General features: G+C 41.8%; 1 protein-coding gene across 5 annotated transcripts in view; it reads right to left on the reverse strand.

Annotated features, from left to right (window-relative positions):
• Positions 1–12,444, reverse strand: part of mtor (mechanistic target of rapamycin kinase) — a 237,425-nt gene that overhangs the window by 43,493 nt on the left and 181,488 nt on the right. For all 5 annotated transcript variants that reach the window (XM_052039584.1, XM_052039580.1, XM_052039582.1 and 2 more), the window contains 3 exons: positions 11,148–11,255; positions 8,803–8,928; positions 7,620–7,751 (listed from right to left, as the gene is read on the reverse strand). In XM_052039584.1, the coding sequence (XP_051895544.1) occupies positions 7,620–7,751; positions 8,803–8,928; positions 11,148–11,255 (366 nt within the window). The remainder of the gene's footprint in view (positions 1–7,619; positions 7,752–8,802; positions 8,929–11,147; positions 11,256–12,444) is intronic.

Consider the following 12,444-nt stretch of genomic DNA (forward strand, 5'->3'; position numbering starts at 1 on the left):
GCCTCCTTTGTGGCTTGTAGATCATGGGAGGCCTTTGGGCTGTTAAGAGGTGAGTTACTCGTCACAGGATACATGATCTCTGACCTGCTCTTATTGCCATGTTATTTGTGTGTGTGGTTCAATTGGACCACACTGATCAAAGGTGACCCTAGGATGTGGTTGGAGGGATTATAATGTGATTGAATGTCTTGACGAAGACGGTCATTGTTAGGCATTTTAGTGGCAAACACATTATTTGTCACTTATCAGCTCAATCCTGAATGTTGTCATGCTCTTACTGTATGCAGGTGTGGGCTGCTTCACATCTGACAAACTGAACATTGTGCAATCATCAGTGAACATCCCCACTTCCGATCTTACGATGGAAAGCAAGTCGCTAATGAAACAGCTGAGGAGGGTTGGGCCCTTGATGAAATCCTGCAACAGCCCTGGGATTAGGATGATAGACCTCTGACAACGATAACCATTTTCCTTCATGCTAGTTATGACTCCAACTATTGAAGTCTTTTCCTACCAATTCCATTAACTTCAGTTTTACCAGGTCTCTTTGTTCCCATGTTGTGCTGACGCCAAGGTATTGGTATTGGTTTATTATTGTCACTTGTACCGAGGTACAGTGAAAAACTTGTCTTACAAACCATCCGTACAGATCAATTCATTACACAGTGCATTGAGGTAGTACAGGGTAAAAACAATAACAGAATACAGAGTAAAGTGTCACAGCTACAGGGGAAGTGCAGTGTAGGTAGACAATAAGGTGCAAGGTCACAACAAGGGGGATTGTGAGGTCAAGAGTCACTGCCACTTCACCTCTGGTCCACATTAGGCTGTGATGAGGTCTGGAGCCAAGTGATTCGAGCAAAGTACAAACTGAACATCAGTGAGTAGACTAATGATGAGTAAATGCTGCTTGATATCACTGTCAATGACACCTTCCATCACTTCACTGTTGATTGAAAGTAGACTGATTGAACAATAATTAGCCAGATTGGATTTATCCTGCTTTTTGTGAGCAGGGCATAATTGGGCAACTTTCCACTTAGCTCGGCAGACTGCAGTGTTGTACAGGACTTGAACAGCTTGGCTAGAGGTGTGGCCAGTTGTGGAGCACAGATCTTCAGCTGGAATGTTGTCCGGTCCCATGACCTTTGCTCTATCCAGTGCTCTCAGCCATTTCTTAAAATGACATGGAATGAATTGAATTGGTTTAAGGCTGGCTTCAGAGATGCTGGGGATCTCAGGAGAAAGCAGAGATGGATCACCTTTTCTGCACTCCTGGCTGAAAATGGTTACGAATATTCCAGTCTTTACCACTCACGTTCTGGGCCCTGCCGTTGTTGAGGATGGGGATACTCTTGGACTCTTTTCCTCTTGTTAGCTGTTTAATTGTGCCCAACCACCATGACTAGATGTGGTTGGACTGCACAGCTTCGAACCGATACCTTGGTTGTAAGATTGCTTAGCTGTGTCTCATTTTTGTCATTTACCATGCATGAAATCCTGTGCTGCAGCTTCACTTGGCTGGTAGTTCATCCTTCTGCACAGCTCACCGAACCAGGATTGATTCACTGGCTCCACAGTGATGGTAGAGTGAGGGATTAGCTGGGCCACAAGGTTACAGATTGTGGTGGTGGACAATTCTAGAGTGAAGGAGTGACCTAATAAAGATGTATAAAATTATGAGAGGCATAGATAGGATAGATATCAGAATCTTTTCCCATAGTAGTGGCATCAAAAATAAGAAGGCATAGGTTTAAGGTGAGAGGGAAGAGATTTAAAGGGAGCTGAGGGAAAATTTTTTTCTACATGGAGAGTGGTTGGTATCTGGAACGCACTGCCAAAGGAGGTTAATGCAATCTCTATGTTTAAGCGTCATTTAGACAGGCATTCGAATAGGCATGGCATAGAACAATACAGATCTAAAGCAGGTTAGATCTAAAGCAGATCTAAATCAGTTGGAAATTTTTGTGAAGAAATGGCAGATGGAGTTTAATCTGGACAAGTGTGAGGTGTTGCATTTTGGAAGGTCAAACGTAAAAGGAAAGTATACAGTAAATGGCATGACCCTGAGGAGCATTGATATGCAGAGGGATCTTGAGGCGTAAGTCCATAGCTCCCTGAAAGTGGCAATGCAAGTAGATAGGGTGGTAAAGATGGTTTATGGCATACTTGTCTTCATCAATCAGGGCATTGAGTATAACAGTTGGGAAGTCATGTTGCAGCAATATAAAAAACTTTGGTTAGGCCACATTGAGAATTATAAGATAAGATTTCTTTATTAGTCACGTGTACGTCGAAACACACAGTGAAATACATCTTTTTGCATAGTGATTTGGGGGGCAGCCCGCAAGTGTTGCCACGCTTCCGGCGCCAACATAGCATGCCCACAACTTCCTAACCTGTACGTCTTTCGGAATGTGGGAGGAAACCGGAGCACCCAAAGGAAACCCACGCAGATACGGGGAGAACATACAAACTCCTTACAGACAGTGGCCGGATTTGAACCCAGGTCGCTGGCGCTGTAAAGCATTATGCTAACCACTATGCAGTTCAGTCGCCATATTACAAGGAGGATGTGGAGACTCTGGAGGGTGCAGAAGGGGTTCACCAGGATGTTGCCTGGATTAGAGAGTATTAGCTATATAGACAGGTTGGACAAACTTGGGATTGTTTTCTCTGGGGCACTGGAGGCTGAGGGGAGACCTGGTAGAATTATATAAAATGATGAGAGGCATAGATAGGGTAGACAGTCCCAGAGTCTTTTTCCCCCAGGGTCAAAATGTCAAAAACTAGAGGGCATAGATTTAGGGCGAGAAGGGGAAAAGATCAATAATGTGCAAGGTAAGTTTCATTCACACAAGTGGTGGGTGCCTGGAACGTATTGCCGGGGGGGAGATGGTAGAAGCAGATATGATATTAATGTTTAAGAGTCGTTTAGACAGGGTCAGGGAATAGAGATATGGACCACGTGCAAACAGATGAATGAGTTAGATTGATATCATGGTCAGCACAGACTGGGTGAGCTGAAGGGCCTGTTCCTGTGTTGTACTGTTCTCTGTTCTAACATGGGGGAGCACTGATTCATTAGCTGAGGGAGGTTGGTAAGTGGCAATCAGCTGGAGGAATCTTTGCCCATGTTTGTCCTGATGTCAGGAGACAATGTTGAGGTCTCTAAGGGCTCTGTCCCACCTCTATGGCAGTGTGCCACTGGCTTTAGTGGGTCTGTCCTGCCAATAGGAAAGGACATCCCCAGCGATTGTGATGGACCAGTCTGGCACATTGTCTGTTAGACACGATTCTGAGAGTATGATTATGTAAGCATGTTGCCTGACTGCTCCTTGGTACAGTCCTCCCAAATTAGACACCAGTCCCAGACATTTAAGAGAAGGACTCTGCTGGGAGTGACTGTGCTGTGACCAAATTTGGTGCCCAAATTGGTGCTAGGTTGTCTGCCTGGTTTTATTTTTTCTCTGCTTGGACATGGCACACACAGATCCCGCACGGTAGGCTGGTCCAGAAGGTTAAGGCACATGGGATTAAAGACAAGCTGGCTAATTGGTTCCAAAGCTGGCTTGGTGATGGGAGGCAGAGGGTAGTGGTGGAACGAGATTTTTCTGATTTGACTAAGTGGTGTACCTCAGGCATCGGTGCTAGGATCTTTGCTGTGATATATCTTAACGACTTGGATGTGAATCAAGGAGGTATGATTACTAAGTTTGTGCATGACACAAAAATTGGTGGTATTGTGGATAGCGAGGAGGGTTGTCTAAGGCCACAGCAGGATATAGATCAGCTGGAGAGCTGGGTGGAGCACTGACAGATGGAATTTAAACCGTACAAGTGTGAAGTGATGCATTTTGATAAGTCAAATAGGGGTAGGACATACACAGTAAATGGTAGGGCACCATGGAATAGATTCATAGAGCCCTTCAGCCCAACTCATCCATGCTGACCAAGATGCCTACCTACACTAATCCCACTTGCCTGTATTTGGCTCATATCCCTTGAAACCTTTCCTATCCATGTACAGTACCTGCCCAAATGTCTTCTAAGCATTGTAGTTGTACCTGCCTCTACCACCTCCTCTGGCAGGTCATTCCACGTACCCAACCACCCTCTGTGTGAAAAACTTGCCCCTCAGATCCCCTTCAAATCTTTCTCTTCTCAGCTTAAACCTAAGCCCTCAAATCTTAGACTTCCCCCTCCTGGGAAAAAGACTGTGACAATCTACCCTAACTATGCCTCATAATTTTATAAAACTCTCTAAGGTCACCCCTCAGCCTCCTTGGCTCCATGGAAAACAGCCCAAGCCTATTGAATTGCTTCTTTTAACTCAAGCCCTCCAATAACTTTTCCTGCACCCTCTCCTCATAACTAAAACCCTCCATCCTGATGCAAAGCACATTGGTATATAATTTCCTGGCAACATCCTGGTGAATCTCCTCTGCACCTTGTCCAGTGCTATCACATCCTTCCTATGGTGTGGTGACCAGAAATGCACACAATACTCCAGTTGAAGTCTGACCACCATTTTAAGTTGGAGCATAACCTCCCTGCTCTTGTATTCAGTGCTCTGACCCATGAAGGCCAGCATCCCATATGCCTTCTTAACCATGTTATGTACCTGCACTGCCACTTTCACAGTCTCTCTGTCCCTCAATACTCCTTAGGACCTTACCATTCCTAGCCTCATTAGTAGTCCCAAAATGCATCACCTCATATTTATCCGTATTAAACTCCACCTGCCATTTCTCAGCCCATTTCACCATCAATCAATATCACTCTATAGCCAAGACTACCCTCCATACTGTCAAGAACTTCCTCAATCCGAGAACTTACTGATCACGCCACCTACATCTGCACCCAAATCATTCACAAATATTACAAACAGCAAGGGCCCCAGCATTGATCCCTGTGGAACACCACTAGTCACAAGCATCCAGTAACAGAAACAATCCCCGACCATCACCTCCTGCCTCCTATTACCAAGCCAATTTTGGATCCGATTTGCCAATTGCCTTGGATTTCATGGGCACGGACCTTTTGGACAAATCTCCCATGTGGGACCTTGTTGAATGCCTTACTGAAGTCCATGTAAACCACATATACTGCACTGCCCTCATCAATACATTTTGTTACCTCCTCAGAAAATTCAATCGGATTAGTCAGACAAGACCTGCCCTTGACAAAGCTATGCTGGCCACCTCTGATTAGTCCTAGCCTTCCCAAGTGATTGTTAATCCTGTCCCTCAGAGTTATTTTCCAATAACTTCCCTGCTACTGATGTGATGCTCACAGGTCTTTAATTGCCAAGTTTCTCCCTTTTTGAAAAGGGGGACTGCATTTGCTGTCCTCCAATCATCTGGTACCTCACTTGTGGTCAGCAAAGGTGTAAAAATCTTGGCCAGAGCCCCAGCAATCTCTTCCATTGCCTCCCATAGCAGCTAGTGATAAATCTCATCTGGGCCTGGGGATTTATCCACCTTTAGGCCTGCTAAGGCATCGAGTAACCTCCTCTTTATTTAAGGAGATTTGCACTAGAATTTCGCCTCCTTTGTGAAGTTTTCCAACCAAAAAGTATATTTTTTTTGTGCATACTGATGCAAAGTATTCACTTAGGACCTCACTTCTACCTTCTAGCTCTACACACAGATTACCTCTGTTGTCCCTGATGGGCCCTACTCTCTCCCTGGTTTATCATTTATCCTCTGAACGTTGGGTTCTTACGTCAATCAAACTGATGCCATGGTCATCATTAGTTAGATTTTTTTCTCTAAATTCCAGACTAGTAATTGAATTTAAATTCTGCAGTTGCCATTATGGGATTTCAAATCGCTACACTACATTGTTAGCCCAGAGGTCTTGAGTACGAGTTTGATTACTGCCGCGCTATCAGCGTATGCCCATTAAGATAAAAGAAAGTACATTTGCCTAGAGGAATTTAAGTACTAATCTAAAAAAAATTCTGAAATTTATATGGTGTTCTTCCAGTTCCTTCATGCTGTCATCCTAACTCATTTACTGCCACCACAGGCATGCTAGAATTCACTTATTTTCACTGGAACACTAAGAAACTTAGTTGAGTTTCAGTCTCATTATTATATCATCTGTGCCAGTCAAGTGAAATTCAATCTTTCAAATTTCTCCCTCATTATTGAGCTTGGCAGTTCAGTTCTGAGAAGTGAAAAATTGAAAGGTTTGCAATGCTGATGCTGTGAGTGCATGCATATGCCATACGTAGCAGCACGGGATGAATCATCATTCCCTCATGCGGTCGCGATTTCAGTACTGCTACTTGAACTGATACCCAATCTGAGGAAATCTATACTGCTGTTTATCTGAGGAAAAGAACTTGATTGAAATGATCATTGTAATGAGGACAGTCAAAGCCTCAATTTACAAAAACAAAAGCATGGAAAAGTGAGGGTAATTGTTTGCAGAGAAGGAAAACTTATTTCAGAGGACACCATACGTTACAATAATATGCTACCATAAAGTAAAGTCAGAGAATGATGCCCCCATGATGACATGATAAATATCGGCATAAGTTGTCCCAAACTCAAATCTATTATACATAGCTGGTATTAACAGAATACAATAAAATACTACAATATTATATTTAAATATTCTGTCAAGATGCAAGCCCAGTTAAGTCATCAGTATGAAGCATTTTATATAAAGCACAGGTTCTTTCTCCAACTTAAAAAACAAATGTGGAAGTTCTTTTTGCTAATGAGGAACATGGAGTTTCACAGAAGACTACTGGCCCCAATGAAGCTTCTCCTTCGTCTTTTCATATTTCCCATCTGACAGCGGTTTTAATTTCCAAACCCACAGAAGTCAATCTCTCTCTAAGGTGCCATATAATCTAGTAGAATCATAAATTTTTGAATTACGCTGTGTCTGATAGCATTATTTTCATTCCATATTCTGCATAATCTGAACTTTTTAAAAATCAAGTTTTGAACTACTGTCCTCAAGTGAATCCACTGATATTAAAGACACCAGACAGGATCGTACAGGAAAATGTCAGCAGCTGCCCAGGTAACAGCTAACATTTCCCTGCAAAGTTGTTTGCAACTTTGGATTCTGTATGAAGACAAATTTCCCAACAGTGAGGACCGCTGTTTCTCCACCTCTGTTCCGGCACTGGTTTCCTCCTGGAGTCTAGTGCAGGAGCAGCAATTTGGGCATTTCGCCTTTGTTTACACAGGGAACTCATCATGAATATCTGCCCCAGGCTGTATCCAGCCCAGCGACCAGTTCTCCACTGATTTTAATGGAGTGAGTTGGAGAAGCTTTATTGTTTTTAAATATCTTTTTTCTGTTTCTGGATGAAACATTCAGTTTTTTTTCCACAGCTTGGTTTTAGCTGGCTGTTAGAGTTCCTTTTCCAGGGGCTTGTTTTACCTTCGTCATGCAAATGTGATACCTTTAGAACACGTCGTGAGATATCTCCATACCACAAGCTCCTGCTGGGGGATTCCTGTACGTCCGAACTTATTTCAAAAGTCAGCAGTGAATGTGGATGCCTTTCTGTTGACTGCAAATGTTGGGCCTTTAAACTCATTGGATTAGGCTCACATTTCCTTTATAATGTTTCATAAATTGTAACCTACCTTGCGAGCACTCTTCCACATATACTTCATGTAAGCATAAGTGACGTGGGGATGAACTGTTGACAGAGGCTGATCAAGGTGCTTTGAAGGATCTACACCGAGCAGCTGCACCAGGGTTTTATGAGCCAGGGCCTAGAAATGGAACAATCGGAATAACAGAATGATGTTTGAAAAGCACTGTCAGGAAACAGAAGATTTGACTGAATTTAGATCTCCCCATACTTACTGTCAACTTTCTTCCCAAATCAGATCGCACATGCTTATTTAAGATGGAAACTGCCCTCAAAGACTTCTTGTGCCCTATTCACAACCATACTCATGGACAAATTGCGGGGTGTTATTACAATGGGGAAAAAGGCAATTTCTTTTATAAGTGCGGATTGTAGAATTAAAGTGGCAGTATAAAAATGAAGAGAATTGAGTGTAAAGGGTAGTGAATTAAGTCTGCATCCCCTGATCTGTTGTCTTCCACAGTTTACTTTGAACCTACAATTGGTCTTTATTCCTTGTGGCTGCTATCAGAGAAGGAGGACCAGCAATGACATTTTATAAAGTAATACATTAAAAACTGTGGTTTTTAAAAATTAAACATCTGTTCTGAACATAGAACAGTACAGCACCGGAACAAGCCCTCTGGCCCACAATGTCTGTGCCAAACATGATGCCAAACTAAACGAATCCCTTCTACCTGCACATGATCCATATCCTTCCATTCCCTGCACATTCATGTGCCTGTCTAAAAGCCTCCTGAATGCCTCAATTGCATCTGCTTCCACTACCTGCTCTGGCTGCACATTCCAGGCACCCACCAATCTCGGCGTAAAAAAAATACTTGCCCCGCGCATCCCTTCTAAATTTTCTCCCACTCATCCTAAAGCTAAGCCCTTTAGTATTTAACATTTCTACCCTGGGAAAAAGATTCCGACTGGCTACCCTATCTATGCCTCCCATAATTTTATAAACTTCCATCAGGTTTCCCCTCAGCTTCTGCCACTCCAGAGAAAACAATCCAAGTTTGTCCAACCTCTCCTTATAGGAAATGGATAGTGAAATAGTGAAACAAACCAAAGACCTCAGGTATCCATTACAGTGAAATGGATAGTAATGTGATACATTCCTCTTTCCATCACCCATAAAGTTGTATCATGCAAGGTTCTTGCAGTATTGAAATTTAATTTCTTACCAAACGTCCATTCTTGCCACAAAGGCTAGCGTACTTTAACCAGGTCCTCATATCTTCATGCGGCCCAATAACAAGGGAGCGAACCATTAGGATGCGCTGCCAGTCCTCTACGATCTGTTGGCAGCCCTGTGGAGGAAATAAGGTCAGCAGTGAATACTTGAAAACTGTGCAATAATTCCAACAATTCTCTTCAGTTTGTTCTTATTTTCTTTAATCCAAATAGTAATAGCTCATATACTGATGGCTCTCGGCATTCATGAAAGGACAAGGGAATGTGTGAAATAATATTGTTTTGGGCCTCCATATGGTTTAGTGGGCAAGTGTGGTATTCTCAGAATGTGCTACACTCAATATTAATTTGACTCAAGTTGGCTGAATTCAGTGAAGAAAGAGGAAAACAAATCATTTGAATTCCCATTCTAGATTTTCCTCTCTTATTGGAATGTATGGATGTGTGGATGCCAAGTGTGAATAGAATCAAGACTTATAATATGCAGGAATATAACCTGTCCACCAGACACGTGACAAAAGGCCAATTGAGTACAGTACTAGAGAGCTGCCAACACTTGAATTCTAGCTCAGTACGAGTCAATGCCTTTTAGGAGAAGAAAATACTAGGGAAAAAAGAAACACTAAGTCTAAGCACTGCGAGTAGAAACACAACCAAAGACCTCATTATTAGTGCATGTGACACGATCTAATCTGGTTTACATCATTGGGCCGGACCTGCTAATGTTAACGGCCAATGAATGGATTAAATAAAACGTAAATTGAAAAAAAAACCAGACTCTCACAGAAACTAAATTAAAACGTGAAAAGAGGTTATTAAATAGGGGATTATTTGGTCTATTCATTTTTAGTTGCAGTCAGTATTAGGGGTACAAGTGATTGATTGTAAAACCAGGAACTAAAAATAACTCTAAAAGGCCTGCATATTTTTTCATGCAGAGCCTGGAATACGTAAACAAGACTGGAATGCTGTCTTTGACTGACACTCTACAAGTTCTCTTTTTACAAAAAATGGAGCATTTGTCTTAACGTGCTCCTGCTTTCCTTCAAAAACACTGTAGGAAAAAAAACAAAGCTACGTGAACCTGATCTTGATACTGTGTGTGCAAGTGACTTTTATTCTATTTTTCTACAGGGCTTTTTAATTAAAAAATAGAAAATTAAATGATAGAATGAGGCTTTAAAAAAAACTAGAGCAACACATAATCTGCTGGAGGAACTCAGCATTGATGCAAGGTTCTAACCCAAAACATCAACAATTCCTTTCCCCCTCACAAGCACTGCTCGACCCGCTGAGTTCCTCCAGCAGATTGTGCTGCTCCAGATTCTAGCATCTGTTGTCTCTTGTGTCCCCATTTAAAAAAAAACGCACCAGGTTTACAAATTTCTAGAGAATATTTCTGGTATCCAGGTTATGAACATGTTATGCCACGTTACCCATTGTTACTGAAAGTCTCAATTCTCTTCACAGGTGCTGAAAGTAGAAGTCCTGACACAAGAAACCAAAAGTTTCTGTTCAGTACAGTATTTCTGCATTTGTACCCAGACTTAACCAATCTACTTGTCAACATTTATATTCACCAAATTATTCCCTGTAAACCACCAAATAAAAAATGTAAATACAAGAGTAAGTTCCAAGTCTGCTCCTTGCGCAAGAGTTCAGGGCTACAACGCAAGACGCCAGATTGGTGGAATTTGTGACTTGAAAACTTAATTTGGAAGTGGGGAGGTTCTTTTTTTTTAAAAAACAAACTGTTCTTTATACATACAATTACAAATCCACCATAAATAGTGATTGTACTAGCATTTCTGACTAATGAATGTGAACTTTGTGAACTGTTTCTAATGTCTGGGTGTTGTCTCAGGACCAAGTGTTTGGATCTCGTAATTTACAAGAATACTGCGGTATAGACCTCGAGTGATGTTAACTATGTCTAACTTTAATTGCAAATTTGCATCTGATCCACATACATTTTCACTACTTCTCTAGGTACACAATTGAAGAGGACTGAATAGAACTTTCCGAACTAAATTCAATCCCACATAACATGAACCTAACCTAGAAAGGGCCTCGGTTCAATTTTTATTCCATGTGGAGTAAGCCGATCTCAGGTGGGGGATATAACTTACCTCAGTTTCTCTGAATAAGACACAAGGTACATAGGTGGGCCAACATGCACCGACTCTGTCAGGACATTTGCAGCTATTGATCTCTGCACAATATTTTCAACTGGTTGAACTGGATGTGTGTGCTTGGTCTCTGATTAACACATGTATTCAAGCTGAACAGAGGCTGTAACACTCTTTGCTGCCTTGAAAAATAAGAGCCAACTTGCCTGAAGTCGTTCCCACCAGGTTTGTCGGATGATGTCCCTCCGTTCTGGAACAAGCTTATATTGGATTACCTCTTCCAGCTCTGACAGCATCTGACATGATACCATGGCCTAAAGAGCGACAGAATCACAGCTTACGTTTTATAATTCACAACTTGAAGACACAAGAGAGCAATTAAGATCACTGACATCATCTACTGAATAAGATGATGCACCGTTGAGCACCACCTTCCCCAGCTAACAATTAAATTTATTTCCTGACTATGGGCAAAGATTTTTATAGTGTCGCTCATTTCAGGAAAAATCTGGCAGAATCTCCTCCCCAACTTCCAATGTCAAAGCAACAAAGCTTCACCAGATGTAATTGACCAACCTAGCTCCCCAACAAAAAAGCCCAACCATTAACCCATCTTAAAAACAATAATCTTAATCACATTTGTCAACAGCAGATCTGCAAAATGTAGACACCACCCTTTCAAGCAGAAAACAGATTACTGGAGGAACTCAGTGGGTCAGACAACATCTGTGGAGGCAGAGGGATGGTCGATGTTTTGAGTCAAGACCTTGCATCAGAACCCCATGTCAGCTACCCAAATGCGTGTAACAGTGTGCGTTGTCGGCACACCAGTCTGACGACTGAGACTGGGGTTGCCTTGGTTTTGGGGTGGAGGTGATATAGGGTTTAATGGCTTCCTATTAAGACTAGTAGATTAGGTCTACTCCAGTGAGAAACATAGCAATCAAAATACACACTACAAAAATAATCTGCTTTTATATAAAATTAAAACCTGATCCAAACACAACCCAACCGCCGCTAACCCAAACCTGATTTCAGCCAAGGACTTATAATTTTTGTTTGATATCTGACCCAGCCCATATAACTTTATCGGGCATGAGCAAATTAGTAGTCAAGAATATTGGCAAGGCCATCAGAAGAATTTCATAAACTGCCACATCTGAAAGACTCATCAGGCGAGATCATAAATTCAAGTTGTGGAATGGGGCTTCAACTCGTACTGCCAACTGAGCCAAGCTGTCAAATTATGCAAATATATCGATGCTTGCAACATAACACAAACAGGATAAAAGGTTTAAGAATTAAGTCTGTGCAAAGTCATGTACAAAAAAGTTACTTTGATATAAATGCATAGTATTAATTGAATCCACCTGTCAAATACAGCAAAGGAGGTAGAATTCACCTCCCAGTAATTTGAGCAACTTTGTAACTTTGTTAAAATAGCAATTTATGTACAAATTTTGCTGATTCCATGGCTCTCTTTGTGCCATAAAATAATGAATC

Source organism: Pristis pectinata, chromosome 26 (assembly GCF_009764475.1).
Source record: "Pristis pectinata isolate sPriPec2 chromosome 26, sPriPec2.1.pri, whole genome shotgun sequence".
Classification (NCBI taxonomy): domain Eukaryota; kingdom Metazoa; phylum Chordata; class Chondrichthyes; order Rhinopristiformes; family Pristidae; genus Pristis; species Pristis pectinata.